This window comes from Rhopalosiphum padi, chromosome 3, assembly GCF_020882245.1.
Source record: "Rhopalosiphum padi isolate XX-2018 chromosome 3, ASM2088224v1, whole genome shotgun sequence".
NCBI lineage: Eukaryota > Metazoa > Arthropoda > Insecta > Hemiptera > Aphididae > Rhopalosiphum > Rhopalosiphum padi.
Window position 1 is genome coordinate 12,969,504 of NC_083599.1, and position 19,106 is coordinate 12,988,609.

At 23.6% G+C, this 19,106-nt stretch overlaps 1 protein-coding gene across 1 annotated transcript; it reads left to right on the forward strand.

Annotated features, from left to right (window-relative positions):
- The first annotated feature begins 7,349 nt into the window (after positions 1 to 7,349).
- On the forward strand, positions 7,350 to 14,345 carry LOC132926835 (putative defense protein Hdd11). The gene is made up of 4 exons (XM_060991242.1): positions 7,350 to 7,509; positions 9,032 to 9,417; positions 9,943 to 10,037; positions 14,060 to 14,345. The coding sequence occupies exons 2-4, from the start codon at positions 9,040 to 9,042 to the stop codon at positions 14,157 to 14,159; spliced, it is 573 nt and encodes a 190-aa protein (XP_060847225.1). The 5' UTR covers positions 7,350 to 7,509; positions 9,032 to 9,039; the 3' UTR covers positions 14,160 to 14,345.
- Positions 14,346 to 19,106: the final 4,761 nt, after the last annotated feature.

Sequence of the window (19,106 nt, forward strand, 5' to 3'; positions counted from 1 at the left end):
TCAACAACTCTATATCTATATAATTGTAATATGATTGACTAGAAAAAAGTTGGTATTCGATAGAAAATTAAATGGATTTATAACCAGGTTATACTGGTTATAGACATAACATATGAACTCCAAAAAAATGTCTGGTTATCAATTATAGGACTACTGGTGATATTTCAAATTTTGATAAATAACTATTATTATTTATTAAATACTTTCCTTTACTTCTGCAATAACATCTATAATAGATATGTTACCTATATTATCGTATTAATTTGCATAATCTTTAGGATTAATCGATGAAAACATGATAATTAATTGAATATGAATTTCTCGTCTATAATCTCGTATAAACGTATAATATTGCAGTAAATTGTAATAATGTTATGTTATATTACTCATATTATTATAGCCATATAAATCATATAATAGTCATATAGGCAACTGAAATAAATATTGTACCTGTGTCCTGTGAACTGCAATCGTGAAGTTAACAAATGAAGGTTACGTGTAGTAATAATAAACATACAAATACAGAAATAAAATACAGGTATATATTATGAATTCATTTGAACTGAAGATTAGAACGTTTTACTTCATCATAATAACTAAAAATATGTTTATATAGATACTCATATAAGTAATACACTAATAATAATATGTATTATTACTTATTAGTGTAATATTATATTTTTATTATTATTATTTACCAATATAATTATTTATATAAAATTATCTATACGTGATAAAATTGTATATTTTAATAGATATAGGTTATTGTTTACCATTAATAACTAATAAGTTTAATTTGTTTGAAAAATTAACTTGATTTAAAATTTTAAATGAATTATAAAATATCCTTGAAACTATAATAAATAATAATAATAAAAATAATAACTGTGGGACACTAAAATGTTAGCACCTATGTTGCGTCATAATATAATTAATAGCTAATACAATTTAAGAATTTAAAAACGTAAGTATAATATTCTCAACTAAAGTTATGTTGAAACCTACACGCCCTACGCCTAACATATAGGTAACTACATAAATTATTCTTTTTTGGCTTTTTATTTGATTATTTTATTTTATTAAAAACCGCTTTTAATCACTACAAATTGTCAACATTTATATTATTTATAATTATTTAATTTTGTGTATATACTTTATTATTTAAATAATTACTTGTTAAATAGTCATATATTCATTCAAATAAAAATAATGAACTAATTTCATGGAGTTTTTCAATAATAATATTACACAAATTACGGAAGATCTTATTACGAATGAGATATTATATTTATATTATTATAAATTAATAACCATAATTTATTTTCATCAATTAAAGTGATGATACTCCAATCAAGAAAAGGTTTATTTTGTTTAATATAATAATATGATAGTATATACTTATATAGTTATTATATGTATAGAGTTCAGAATTGATTGCATTGAAATTTCCTGAATTTGTATGCATGCAAATATGCATCTATACATTTTTTATTAGTATTAATTAATTCCGATCATTAAATTTGAAATTTTAACAATGCATAATTTTTATCAACAAGTTTTTACAACATAATTACTTGTATTTTGATTATATTACATTAAAAGTTTTTGGGTAGATATATTCTTAATGTGTAATTTATTGTTTTTGTTACTGTCACAATTTTATAAATATTTGTATACATATAAATTGGGACATTTAATTTAATATTAAACAGTCATAAAGCAAAACATTTTCATTAAATTCAAATAATAATAATAAAAAAAAACGAATATATTATGTCATATATAATTACTTGTAACTCCAACAATTTACATTTTTATTTAATTTGAACATGAACAAATATTTATTTTGAGCTATATTTCCTATATTTAATTATATCAGAATTGATAAAGTTAGAAAAATAAATAATTACATTTAACATTAGTTATTCTAATACCTATAGAATTAAGAATAATTATATACAACTATACCTACATTTAAAATTCGTGATCTGAGACGTTCGATAAAATTAAACGGTTTTTACATTTTTTCGTGGTTACGAAAATACAATGTTGTCCTTATCCTTAAGTATACTTTTATGTTGATCACTGAGTTTTTTCTAATACTATTATTATTTAGCAAATTTTGATGTGAAACATCTAATGGCGCGGTACGGTAGTGAGACCGTGTCATTAGATGTTTCACATCAATAATAATTATAATAATAATTTTCAACATTAGGTACCTATTACAAAAAGAAAATTGTTGATGTTTCACATTTGCCAGGCGTCCCGCGACGGCTCAGTTTTTTTTATTAGTGTACCTTCATACGCAGAATATAAAGATTAAGTTAAGCCAATTATTATATATTATCGAATTGTAAAATTATAGGTTATACTGATTAATTTGCATAACATGTTTATAAGTAGAGGTAATTCACGTATTAGATATTATGAAATCCTCAATGTTTTTATATAATAAATAAGTATAGATATAAAGTATTATATAGAAGGTATATTATAATATATTATAACATTTTTATAATACTAATATAATTATTTTAATATTTTGGTATTCATGTCGTACTTGTAATTTTAAATTTGCAATTAACATATTATAAAAAAAATCAGAATTTATTTTTATTAATAGTCTTATTTACAATATTATATTTGTGTATACTGTATAGTAGAGTTACTTATAAGTTTGTACATATTTTAAACGTACATATAGGTATAAATCGGTATAAATAAGCGTGTGTAATAATATGTTTGTGTATTTATAAATAGTGAAAAAATACTCTATCCAGAAATCTTTGTAAATAGGGTTAAAATCCTTCACTGCATATAGTAGCAGATATGCTACAACACATTTATGTGGATATTTAACATACATTTTATTAATTCTGCCAAAAGATTCCAAGTTACTATATTTTGTTTTCCGTGTTAAATGTATGATTAATATAGTTAATAATAATAATTAATAATATTATAATACACATACTGTTTGTATACATACAAATAATTATTTTTAAAAACATGATTTATAATATGAATATGATGAATAACTGAATATATTATATTAGTAGAAGGTACGTATTACTATATATACCACAGCGAAGCATTGATTAACTATATAGATACCTACTAGAATCTACTCGATATTTATATATTACAGTCGAGTCACGATAACTTGAAGTTATGTATAAGTATTCTATTTAAGTGATCATAATATATATATATATATAGAAATATATGTATTTAAAATATTTATAGAAAATCAAATAATTAAATTACTATAATATAGTAATGTAATAGATAATTGACGAAACTTCAAAGTTAATAATTACATGTTAGTTTAACAGTTTTAATTACTAAGTTTTTTATTAACAAGAATAATGTATTATTTTTATGAAATGTCTGCCATTTATTTTTTTTAATTGTATTTTTATAGTAAATTTTTGCAAATCAATATGAATATTAGTTTTTTGTAAACTAATTATTTATAAAAGTTAAGTTGACGGTGGGCAACATTTATGCTATATCTCAGAAAAAACGTTATCAGTGTTTATGTTTAAAGTGTAGAACATACATTAATTTTGATATGAATAAAAATAACTTATATTTTAATAAGTCTTAATTAGTTAATTTTATCTATATTTATTAAATACAATATTTGTCACGTACATAATATTATTTATACATTTTTATAAGTATATAGGTAGTTTATACTATATACATACTATATAGGTATATTAGGTACATCTACCTACTTAAGGTATATAATATAACATATTGACGTATAGTCGTGTAAATATAATTTAAAAATATTGTTTTATAGTTTTATACTATATTATTATTTTGAGTGTCAAACTCTAAATAACTATTTAATATAAATTAATAATGAAAGTTTTTTTCCTGGGAAATAAAAATTAATAAGATATAAATGTCATTCATTTAAATAATATATCATTTGTATACATTAAAATCTACTTAAATACAAAGACAATTATGACATTATAATTTATAATACCGTCTAACTAGCTATACGACGAGCATTATGCAGATTATATTAAGTAAAATTATTGTTGCTTACATTTAGTGAATTGTGATATTTAAATAATGGTTGTCTTAATTATTGCAATATATACTATAATAATATTATAATAAGAGCATAACGATTTTTTTCGTGTTTAAATTGGTAGATACTATAGGATATTAATGTAATCGTTTCCTATACTGAAAGTAAAAACAGTTAATATATAATTAAATAATACTATAATTGTATTTACGCGTTGAACAATAATTTTTACGTGTTAGTGGTTTGTTAAATCATTATTCGTTAAAATGTGATAAAATATAGTATAGTATATATCGTTTCTGTAATTCATTTCATATATTCTCGCGTAAGACATTTAAAAATCCAGTTTCTGTTAATAATTTTTTGGGTCACAATAGTGGATTTGTGTACATGACCTATTAAGAAATAAAATAATGATTACATTATTTAAGATTTATGTTTACAACTTACTGTCAGAAAATGCATTAAATTTAATTCGATATAAATTAATATACTAAATAATACAATTCTTAATTAATAGGTACAACGATTAAAAATAATCATGGAAAAAATATAGATATCTATAAAGAAATATATCTGAGATTGTTTTTACATATTTAACTATTTGCCATGAATCGAGCCTATTAGCCTAATAATTTGCAATACCAATGCATGTTTAATGGAAACAATCAAAATTGACACAAATCATGCGCTTTTTACTGTAAATTGTAATAGATGTTTTGAATTTGAATTTAATGATAGATAATTGCATAAAAAAAATAATTCTGAGAATCAAAGCCTGCATGTCAGTTTCCATTTCTAAAGAATACTCATAATTTAATACCATAACTATTAGAAAATTATTTTTCTAATAGTAGTATTATACTACCTAGTACGTTTATTTCAAATTTATAATATTTATAATTATTATACTAGTATATGTCATAATATATTATTATTGGTAATATAATAATATAAATATAACTTGAACTTAAAATTTCTAAAAAAAATGAATTGTGTCTGTTCGATACTTTTAAGTTGCTATAAGATTAACTTATGTACTTGTATTACATTTTTAAGATAAAAACTAGAAAAGACATTGATCAATATTTTTGTAAAAGTAAACAACTTCAAATATTTAAACCTAAATAGCTAAAAAAAAAAACAGCCAAGATATTTTAGAAATTATATTATAATTAGAAAATGTATGCTCTTATGATTATTATTTAATATTTTTTAAATTACAAAAAAAGAAAAATATAAGTTATGTCAAAAATTGATGTTTGTGTAAATATTTCTATCTTTCATAATATTATATTTCTAAACATTTTTCCGATTTTTTGAAAAGCACTGTGAATTTTTTATTTTTGACTTCCCAAAGTCTAGATTCAACCATCTATACCAGAAACCAATCTCAAAATTTAAAATCGAAGCATTTTTTTTGTACAAAAACGTTGATGACAAACAAAATAAAAACGTATAAATAAGTCATTATTATCACTCCGCTCAGAAACTAAAATTTAAAATTTAACAATACGACTTTTTTTTATTAGTGTTTTAGGTCTGAGTTAAAAAATTAATAAATAAAACACTTGAATATGAGGTACTTTATGAGGTTATTACTTATTATATATCATAATTGATAATAATAATATTATTATTTATAATTTGATTATTTTAAAAAATATAATAAATAATTTGAAAAATTCTTGGGCAATAGTAAAATGTACCTACAATATATGGATTAATATTATCAATTATGAATATTATTATTAAATAGGACATAGGTCTGCGTATATGTTAGATTATATAGGTACATGCGAGTTATGAAACTTGTGTATGTAATATGTTAATGTAAGTACCTATTAGGTTATTGTTTTTTTTTTATTACAAAGTTATTGACCCATACAGCTTGCTACCATACAAATAATATATTTATTATTATTATTATATTTGCATATAAACATTATTTAAAATAAATGTAGTTATTAAAAATGGAAAAATGTAGACAATTATATAAATTAATAATTACTTATGTATATTTACTTAGTAATTAATAGAAATCCTTCCAAATACCAACGCAATAATTATTCTAATAACTAAATATGATACATTGACATTGACATTAAAATAATGCAACTATTATACAATGTAAACTTACGTATAAGTACTTAATACCATTGAATTTAATTTGCTAGTAAATACTAAATTAGACTACATAAATTCCATTAGGTACCGTTTGTTCTAATCGCCAAAAAGACGAGTGTGTGAAACACGATAAATATGAATGTATAATAGTAATTATTGCAATCAAAAAATTGTTCTTAATTGTTAAATTCATTCAAAAATTATCATTTTTGTTAAAAATAAGGGTGTTTAAATGTTTAACAAATTTTTGACATTAATTTTCGATGAAAAACGCCTTTTATAAACCCTCGTGAAAATTAAATGGATCAATCTTAATTTCTAAATGGAATTCGTAAAAATGTAAACTAATTTTACTCCTTTAGAAAGCGTTTCATAAAAACTTATATAAAAATAAAATATTGAAATATCTTATATATCAATAATTTTCTCGAACCCATTATAATATTATTTACATGTACCTAGTACCTATATGATACGAGTACTATGATAATGAATTGTATAAAAAAATAGTAATTATTAAGTATCATATACAAATACTATGAATAAAATACAATTATAAATAGTATGATTATAATAAAAATAATTATTAAATATTTAAATTTAAAGTTGAATTTGTCCAATAGCCATATAATATGTAGTATGTACATCTATGTATATCTATATTATCGAAATGTATTGTTAGATGTGTGATATGTCATGTATATAAATGTGTAATTAGTAATTACACGTGAAACAACCTCTAGAATAAAGTAAGATTTTCTACAACGATCATAAGCTTTTCATATGTACCTACCTAGCTGCGTCCTATGACCTATACCAAATAATTACTAAATTATTTTAATTTGTTTACAAAATAAAAACGGTAGGTAATAATTATAAAATTTATAAAAATGTATCTATATAATAGTAGGTCACATATGCCATTGCAAATGATTTTTTTAAAAGTACAGCCGTTATTCATCCGAATCTGATATAATGACTAACAAAGGAGGTTAAAACGTAATATGAAGACGAATAATAATTTAGTGTCTGCACGAAGACCTTAGGTGGGAAACAGCAAAAAATAACGAGTTATTCTAGACATTCGTTTAAATATTACGTATAAGACAGGTATAAATCAATAATGTGTATATTATTATTAGACAATCTCCATGAAGGTTAAGTTCCCTTTCTTTCCGCAATTGTATCGTGTATTCTTTGTGTAGTAATAGTCTTTATATGTTGTACTGGACAAAGGTATCATCGACTACTGCAGTAATCAACTTGACATCGTGTGCTCTGCTCATACTTCCACATTTGACTCGTAATTCGATATATTCAACAAATAGGTAATACAATATATTAAATAATTAATTAAATTTAAATAGTTAAATTCAATTATTTACACAAATACTATATAAATTAAATTTTTATAATGTAATAAATTATTATATTGTTTATTTCTATGACATAGGTGATATGATATATAATATATATATGGTATATGATTTTTGTAAATTTGTTACGTTGTAATTGTCAGTAAGCTAAAAAAAAATCAGATTTAGCTATATGTACGGATTTATGTGAGATATTTCAATTTAAATAATTATATATTTAATAACTATAAAATATACATAATTTATATTTATATTCTTTTCTGAGTACCGTCGCTAGACGATAAAAAAATATTAGTAATTACTATATGAAATTGTGTGCTATATAACGTTTTTTTTAAATTTTAAGAGAACATTTTGAAATAAATAATGCTAATGCTAATGGAAGACCTTCTACTCTAACCACACAGCTATTAATTTCAGAAATCGATCTTTTAAACTTATTTTACTAAAAAATTACAGATTTTAGATTTACAAATTCCAATAAATATTTAAAAAAAATATTGTACATTATATATTATATTATTCATATTTTAGGATTATTCAACTATTTTCTATCAACAAATGTATTTAAGAAATTAAATAATGTATATGGTCATATTCGATGTATTTCGATCGATTTCACAAATAATTATTATTTTTTACAGTTTTACATTAGTATTGTTCTTTTTATTTATTAAATTACACGATATTAGCATTATTTATTTCAAAATGTTCTCTTAAAATTTAAAAAAAAACGTTATATAGCACACAATTTCATATAGTAATTACTAATATTTTTTTAGCGTCTTCATAATTTCTGTCAAAATTATGTGTAATATTATAGAAACAGTAATAAACTGTGGACATAATAATACGACTTTTAAAATAAATTAAAGTAAAATAATAAACAAATATAAACTATAAATTTTTTATCCATCTAAATACTGTCTGAAATATAGTATGTTTTAGGTCAAAATCGTCAATAAATAATGGCAAATAGTCAAAGAATTTAATTTTTATGAAATTTTACTATCCACCTACACATTTAGTTAAATGACATATTTTGTATTATTTAAAAAATTTAATCAGTCGGCGTTTTTATTTTAAAATATAATATCATTTTTATTATTTGCCTGACTTGAAACAACAGGTATTTATCTAAATGCTTAAGCAGATAGTAAAATTGCATACAATTTAAATTCTTTGACTATTCGCCAAGACATCTAGTAAAATGACTGATTTGACCATATGTCTATGACATATACACAATTTATTAAGAATTTGGTATATACCTACAACAGATGTATATATAATATTATTTATAATATGCGGAAGTCAGCAGATATTATACATGCTATCCGCACGTATTATTATTATTAGTATCTTAAGAATACACATTTTATACCTATCAAAACTATTTAATTAAATTTATTTATAGCTATGTGGATAGTTAAACATTAATTAGTACCCGGTGTTTTTTTCATTTCATAATCAGGATTCAAGATGATGGTAGTAAACGCAAAATTAGCTCTGCTGTTGGTGTCGGTAGCCGCATTTGGTTATCCGAAGACTGCCTTAGCTTATTCCCAAGGCGCACCTTTAGAAGTATGCAGTGACTTGATGCCCCAGCACGGAGCCCCCGGCCAAACCACAGACTCACCCTACACTTTAACACCCAACCGCAAGTCCGTGAAAGGTGGTGAATCCATAACGCTGACGCTCGCCTCCAAAGATTTTTCTAAATTCAAAGGCTTCATAGTCCAGGCTAGAGACGGTGATGACAAGCCCATCGGTTCGTTCACTCCCCTGCCCGCGTCCAAGAACAATACCGAGTTCAAGGGCAAATGGCAGCTTCTCAGTTGCCCCGACGGACCATCCAACGTGAGTGTACAACATAATATAAATTATGAAAAACGACATTAGAAATATTATAGGTATAGGTGTATATTTTTTTTATATATTCATGCTGCAGTTTTTACTAATTTAGCCCAACAAAGCTCGATGAAACCAATCATTTTGTAGTAAGAATATAACTATGTGTTTATATACGCTAAAAAATATGGTTTTCCAATAACTTTCGAACGTATTATTATTTTATAATTCAAACTTATATATCTTAGTGATAGGATAATTATATCATCTGGATTACCATTTATGTTGATGGATTATGTATTCAAATATTACCAAATTAGATTATGACGTACTACCTATAAACAGATGTTAATACTATATTTTTCATTTGTTTATATAAGGTATATAACAATATAATTTACAATAATAAACCAGTTGATTGATACAACTATTAAGTACATGTCATGACGTTATATAATTAATACAGCCATAGCCATTATACCTACTCATTCAATGAAACGTCTATAGCAAATTGTTTTTATAAATTTTTCATAGAATACTGCAACTCACGCAAACGCAGTCGAAAAATCAAGAGTAGTTCTTACATGGAACGCACCAAAAACAATTGACTTGCAGAGTTTCAAATTTAAGTAAGTATTATACATGTATACATTAAAGGATATTACAGTATAGTTCAAGTTTAATTGTTACATAATAAGCAATGGCTAATGTTTTTTTAGAATCAATAGTGACATAATATATTTATTAAAAGTAGTTGTAGTACAACGGGTTTTCGAAAAGAAATATATGACACACTGTAGGTATATAGAATTAAACCGGTATTTCTGAATAGTAAACTAGTCATAGGCACGATACATTATTATAATGTGACAAATGTCAAACATATTTGCTTTAATGCAGGTATGAAATATTTTTTCAAAAAGTATCGTTGACATACATTTTAATATCATTTGCATATAAATGTTATGTAATAGCTAGTACGTGTCCCTCACAGTAATCGTTTTAAGAGTTAAAACGTTTTTAATTAATTATACATAGCCATTGAAGTGATCAAACAAATAATTGAGTAAAATAAATTACGAAAGTGAATTCTTGAAGAGCTATTAATTTTAACTTATGTCAATGAAGTCATACGACATGTGCCTATAAGTAACATTATTTCAATGTTTATAAGAATTGTCATAATACAATTAATAATAAAAAATAAAGAGTATAATATTCTTAAAAAATCGTAAGAAAAATAAAAAATTACTCAGATAAAATATGGCTGAACTAATAATTAATGATACGACAATTATTTACAAACGCCACAATAAGGAAACGAAACAAATCTGTACATTGAACTTAATGAATGAAAACAATTGTCAACGATTTTATCCATTTAAGTGTCGTGTGGCAATTTTCAAGGCTGTCTAGATATTTTATCATTTTTTTTTTAACTTGTTAGATATTTAGAAAGTGCTTACATTAATTTAAGTTAGTTATTTTTATTTTTGGCTTACTAAAAACACTTGAGGCTTGAAATTAAATAATTTTATTAGTTTATATAAATTAAATTAAATTAATAAACAAGCTAATTATACACGCACAGAGGAGTGTGCACAAGTCACATATGACATATACGTAAATACATTGATTACATTTTAATTAATGATATAGATACTATTATGACATAATATCAGGATGTACATACATACCTATATTTTATTTCATTTAAAAAAATAATTTGTGATTATGTTTATATATTAGATTATAATAAGTTTATTATGTATTATTATAAATTATAATATGTTTATTTATCACAATAGTGCTCGACGAATAGTTAAATTATTAAAATAAAATAATATTTTTATTAGGCACAGATAAATAGTGTTTGGTAGTCAAATTAAAGAGACAGTTTTAATTAATAATATCTATAATCAATTTCATAAATCTTTATTATTTATTTTAAATGACTTTTATGTTGAGCAAAACAACGGGTACTAACCTAAATAGCTATATAACTTAAACAAATACCTATTTGAAGTTTTTGTAAACTTCGTAAATATAAACTTAATCCTGATTTCTAAATGCTAGAACACGTTACACATTAATAGTATATCAAATTATGTTCTATTAATTTTGATTTATTTTATTTCATTTTTATTTTGCATAAAGCATCGGCAAAAAATATCCTAACTTACAATACCAAGCAACAGATATAAAATATTAAATACATAAATAGGTAAATGAATAAATAGATAGCAGATATAAATATAAATATAAATAACTATAAACATTTTAACGATAAATAAATAAATAAATCAGGCTATACAAAATGTAAACCTTGCAATATCAAAATAACAACAATTATATCTAATGCCTTAAAAGGAATGATAGTCACTAAATGATGGGTTACTTAGATTATTATATAGAAGCGACTTCACAAACGTATCTCCAGGTTATTTATCCATGTTACTGCTTCTTCTCTGGTTATGTGCAGTCATGCTATGCCCCCGTTGAACTTAGAATTAGGACACACTTCATTGATGTGTTGTATGGCTTGTAAATAAAAAAAATGTACACAAGGATTTTCTTTATTGAAGAAAAAAATGTATAAAAAATATGCGCTTTACAAGCATTGACACTAAAAAGCTGTGAAGGGACATAGGCCAATCCGGCTCCCTCTTGCGGGTCCCCTTGTTATATATACCATAAATTTGTCTATTATATAATAGTTTATTTTTATTTGTAACAAACATGGCATAACATGGATATACATATCATACTTACTAATTAAAATGTAATTGAAATGAATAATTAGAAACACAATTTAAAACTCAGCACTGATATGTGGAAGGTTAAGACCGGTTTATTTCTCAACTTAATTTAAAAATACGTATCTCACTTGACTGGTTTAGAGATTTTTTAGAAATATAATTATAATATGCATTAATGCTGCACAAGTATTAATGTATTTATTAAATTTAAAAGTTAATATTAGTTAAAAGTATATTATATATAATATACCTTAAAGGGGAAAACGTAAAACGTATTTTGTAAAAATTTGCGGGATTTTCCAATTCAACTTAAATGCATATAAATTACTAAGGTACACTAACGTCACTAACAATCTACATAATATGCTAATTTGTTGTATACAACTATATTTCAAGGTTACTAATACACCTAAAGTACAATTTAAGAACCGATTTAGTAGTGAATGTAATGCAAGGAAGTTGAAAATACGTGTAAGCAAGTACCTACCTATATATACCTCTATCACCTACTACTATTGGCTACTTCCCCGTTCGAAACACCTTTCAGTCAACAACTAAATGCTGTAGATAAAATCAATTATATATTATTAAAATAATTTATAGTTAGATCGATACCTGGAATGTATAATATAAAAAAAAATACCTAGGATGAGGTACCTTATATTTATCTAATTTTAATAATATAATATGATATAGGAATAGGATTCTGTATCAATTCGTTCATCAAGGCCATTTTCTATTTAAGTGATACCTATAATAATTTTGACTGTTTGACTTATGGCATTGTGTTAGTATAATAATATTATAAAGTATAGACTGATGCTATACTATTGTCTAATCTTAAAATTTTTAATTCTTACATTTTTTTGCTGGAGTTGTAATTCATAGTATTGGTTTATATTTTACTAATTTGCTCAGTCGACACGCCACGTTTTCCGAATTTGTCACATCTCCGTAATAAAAATAAATTTGCCATTTATTGTTTACCTGATTTAATCTCAATATCTGAATATTGTGTATGAAATTTGTCAATTTGAATTAAAATTGCGTTTATGATTAAATCATCTATTTAACAAGTATCTATTATAAATGAAGCTAAATCTAAATTCTGTTTTCTCCGAGATTTAAATTCAAAATTCTAAACTATTAAATATTTATTAAAGTAATTGTCTATTGACGATTGCGATAATGTAAAATAATTTTTTCGTGTTAATAATATTTAATTAACATATTGCTATCAAATATTTTACCACTAATTAGTACTATACATACTTCACAAAATTTGTTAAAATATCATTAATATTTTTTAATGAATTTGATATGGGAAATTTTAATGACATTTTGAAAAAATGTTTAAAAATATATTTAAATATAAATTCAAAGCAGTTTAAATTAAAAATAATTAAAAGTGGTCTACTGATCTCATTTTAAAACCATTGTCAGTTATTACTTACAGCACATATTTATAATATCGTATAAAAAAACGGTTTTACGCAAAAAAGAAACGCTTCACCTAGTCATAATAATTAATAGATAAACAAAATTTATGCATGCTAATTATTTTATTTAAATTTATTATTTTTTATTATTAATAATAAAAATGTATTACTGTTTTAATAAAATCAGTTATTTTTATCTTTTTCAAATTTAAATAATTTTTTGTTTAATAATATAAAAAAATATAAAAACGCTAAAACAACAAATATTGTCTTTTACATTAAGTTTAAATTTGAATACTCAACAGTGAGTTATTATTAACTGTATAATATGTAAATATGTAATAACCTATTATATATTATTAAATACAATTTTCATGAATATATTTCTGAAATACAATTTGTTTTTATTATTGTATACAATAATTATAATTTATAATCTATATCATTTTCTAGGTACACAGTCGCCAAGAATGGTGGACAATACTGGGTTGGAAAGGAATCTGAAAATATTGCTGTGAGTCAATCAAATCCAGGTTCCACTAAGAGAAACTAATTTTATAAAAAAACCACTATACCTAAGTTATAAATAATCATAAAATGTATAATTTTTTAATGTTAGTACCAGTTCATTGTATTTTTTTTACGAGTAGTGAATATAGTGATGAAAATTGTCATATGGATCATACATTGTATTTATAATATTAGTTTTAAGGTATTTAAATAAATAAATTATAAACTATATTGACTTCAATGTTTACATGTGGCGATAGGTACATGAAAAATTATATATGTTTCCTTATCCTAAATTATTATTTTTAGGAGGGAGGCTATAATAATCCAATGTAAACTAACCCACAGGGGATTCATCCCCGCACCCCTTTCTATACACAAATATGCCATATTACCTTCGATTTTTAGGAGGGCTATGCCTCTAAGTCGTCGCCCCCCCCTCGATGACCATACACGAATTTCACGTCCGCGAGAACACGACGACCGGTCCGTCCGGCGAGCGACAACAGCCATCGCAATCTATCAGCTTTGACAGAGTCGCTTTTGCACAACGGACTGTTGTTCTTATTTTACAATAATAAAAGTGTTCGTCAGATTCCTATAACGAGCGATTTGTTATTTCAAACCATCCGAAACCTACACGTTTTAAAAAAATGCAATGTTTGAAAATTGTATTGACATAAAACTGTGTAATTTGATTCGGTGGTATTTGAAGTTGAACTACGAGCCACGAGCGATTTGATTAAAAAAATATCTAGTATCTTAGTATCTATAAAAATACCCGACGACAATTTATCCTATAATTATTATGTTAATAAACGTATGAATAATATGTCTCATATATTATATTATATGAATAATATATTAATATTATTATTGATTTTGACGTCCAAGTGAATATAGTAGGTATATAATGGTAAGCAGTCACTTTGTACGGGCCATTGTTTAAATTGCATAACGCGGACACTTTGTACTGTTATATACATAAAGTATATATTAATGTATATAGTTATATATAGGTACCTAAGACCTAAGTGTTATGTGTACATGGTGATTCTTTTATCATTTTACACACATTATTTCAAAAAGTATTCATGTTTTTGAAAACATTATTTTACATATAGTTTTAAGTTGTTAAAAACACAACGTCTGTATTAAAAAAATATATTTTTAAATATTTTTTTAAGTTTTTTACTTTTTTGAATGACAACATAGAGTTTTAATTTCATATTCCAAAGCAGAATAATTTTCTGAGTATTTTGATGCATAAAAATCGAATTTAGAACGTGTAGTTTATGAGTTATAACTTATTAGTATTTAAAGTTTAGACGCGCGGAGTGGAGTGGTTCGGGGTTACCCCGCAAAATGTTTGTCCACTACTCCGCTTGTCTAAACTTTAAATACGTGGATCTCAAGACTTAGTAGATGTGTAGATCGTAGATGGATTCGTGTTTATAGGTGCTTAGGAAGACGAAAGACTTTTAAAATATTCATTATTATTATATAATTAATGTATGTTAGTATTTTACCATATTTTAGTCTAATTATAATATAATGGATAAAAAACTATTTTGTACTTAATAGTTCACGTGGCTACGAATTAATTGCAAGTAGGTATATTTCAAGTAGGTATATACAGAATTTTTGTCAGGACTATTATAACTTTATAAGCTTAACTTATAAGCGAATTGTTTGTGATGAAGGTAACATAATTATTTAAATTATTTTACGCATTGTTATTGAGGATCCAAAATAATATACAATGCACTTCATTTCATGTTACCTACATAATTTGTGTGGCTATATTTATATTTTCTCACATTTTACCATATATGTGGTTAATTCTCGTTTCACCTCGTACGCATCTTTATCGTTAAGAAATATTCTCAAGCGTGGTAAAAATTATTCAAATTATTTCTATAACAATGATAATTAATTACGGTTTACTTACGTAATCACTTCAGTTTCATGCAATTCACTTTTTATTTTTCATATTTTCAAGGTAATTTTTGTTTCATGAATTTGATATTAGTATATTACCTATACGTAGGTACTTTTCTTATTGAAACAATCACTGTCGTCAGATAAGAGAAAATTTGTATTAATTTGTATTTTATTACTCTAAGTATTAAACATACCATTATTAGTAAATAATACAACATAGATGTACATAAATATAAAAAAAAGATTATTTTATTGAAGTATAATATTTGTATTACTAGAAAATAATAATAAATAATATATAATACTACGTATTATACTATATATTTTAGTACATATTAATTATATGATAAAAATATATTTGAATAGTTATAACTTATAACTTATAAGTATACTAATTGTATATTTTTTAAATGCATATTAATATACAATGTTTGGGTGCATTATAATATTTATAAATTATAATTTTATCACTTATTTAATTTAAATTATTAATTACCGATCTATCTTTCTCTTTACATATATATAAACATAAAATATACCTAGTCTTAACAGTTCGCACGAATTTTGAAGATTCAATGATTTTACATCATTTACTACATTACTATTACATTTATTTCTAAAATTTGAACATTTAGATACATTTAAATATTGAATGAAGATTGGATAGTAAACATATGCTTTAAATACTTCATAAACTACTGGTCCAAATTTCAATTTTTATATGTCGAAATACTGCAAAAAATATTCTGCTTTAAAATATGAAATTAAAAATATATGTTGTCATTTAAAAAAAGTATTAGAATTAAAAAAATATGTAACGATAAAAAAACATTAAGAAATTTATTAGTATTTTTTGAATCATGTAGAAAAATATTTTTAAAACCGTTAATAAATTGTGTATTAATAAGGCGTATTCAACGATAAAATATCAACCTATAGATATAATTTATAATATATTTTAATATATGTATATATAATTTACAGTGTATAGATAAAGACGTAATATGGGTATTTACCATAAATTATAATATATATCAAACTATTAATTTAATTAATTACTATTGTAAATATATTATAAATGTATAAAGGTACTTACGTCAATTAACTATTAAGTATATATAAATTTAACGAATAAATAAAAACATAATAAAAATAGTATACATTATATCCTAATTAGTATACCTAATTTCATTTAATTTCTTGTAAATCTTCGAGATTTTGATAAATTTTGTCAAAATTATAACTTTAAACATACTTATAAAAAAATCTTGTGACTATACATTTTTGATTTTTTTTAATCGTAAATTATCAACTTATGAGGAGCCTATTAAATTTTTAACAATTTTTACTCAGTGATAAATTGTTATAGTTATTTATAAAAAAAAAAAATAATGTGTCTAAATAGCTCAAAAAATATTCAAAATTGTTTGCATTCAATATACACACATACAAATTATTATTACTTACACACTTAATATATTTTATAAAATTCAAAATTATAACTGTTTTAATTACCTATATAACCTATATACGTAAATATAAAACATATTTGTAATATGTAAATATTATGACTTAAAAATATATTATTTATCAACGTACAAAATTATATTTTTAACTGTGTATTGTTTATTTTGTTAATCTATCTCACAAAAGATACTAAACTATAGTTTATGTATCTGTGCGGTATATTTATTCGACTCAATTTAAAATAAAATCATATGTTCGGTTTTAAAATATTTTAAGTTATAATTTATACTCGTAAGTACCTTGCTATTAAATAAAAATATTGAGCTAATTTATAAATAAGTGTCTATTATTTAACTTTAACTTAATACGTAAAGGAAAGGTACCCTATAAGATTTTTTTTTAATATTTATATAACAGTTGTACATGTACCTATTTATATAATTAACAACCTACTTGACCAACATTTAAAATTGTATACCTTATGATACCTTATGTATGTTTAGAAATTATTTTTAACTTCTATAATACATATAAACTTCCCTGATACCTATATAATCGGCGTAATATATAATAAAATAAAGATATTATATAAACTTGCTGAAATGATATCGTTTTTATCATCCTTAATCGCATATTGATTCATGGTCCAAATTTATTGAACTCCTTTTCCATTTTTATCAAATCTGTTTCTGAAGAAACTCGAAAAACATCTGATGTTGAATTTTGTCGTAGAAAAACATGTCCGTTAGAAGTCCAAGAATATCTAAAATTATATGACTTTTTGAAATCTCGTATTTTTTTAAATAAAACATTTAAATCTGCAGAAATATTTTCTTGAATATAAATAACATTATTTTCAGTAAATCCAATATCTTTTGCGAAAAACATTTTTCTACCTTTAACAGCATTTAATATTTTAATTTTATCAATTTTCCGTATAAATTTCACTACTATTTTCCCCGTTTTGTTGTTATCATGTATCGATTTAATTCGATAGCAATCATTAATTGTTGATTCGTTTAGAGGCACACCCAAGAAAATTGTTAAATTAATGACAATTTCCAAAATATTTTCATTGTCGGTGTTCGGAATACCATCGATAACAATATCGTTGTCAATAAGTTTGTGATTGGTTTCAAATAATTTTGATTCGAGAGACAACATATCATTCTTGAGCTTATCGTGTTCAATAAGTTTTTGTTCAGCAAAAAATAATTTAAATTCTAAGCATAATACTTTATCCTTCAATTTTTTGTTTTCTTTGACAAGTGATTCGCATTTTACTAAACGCGATTTTAGTTTTGAAAAATTCTGATTTACTATATATTTGTATAAATTGAAATTCTTCTTTAAGGAGTTCGTGGACTCATCCATTGTGGCTGGATTGCAAGACGTGTCGTTGGTCGATGAGATTATATCGTAATACGCTGCGAGATGAGTGAAGAAAGAATTCTTGTTTTTAAGAATTAATTGCACCACCAAGAGAAGTTGGTTGTTGATAAATATTCCTGGACATTTTTTATAACCCTAGCACATTTGATGTGCCAGACCATTTGTAAATGTCACACGTTATAGAGTT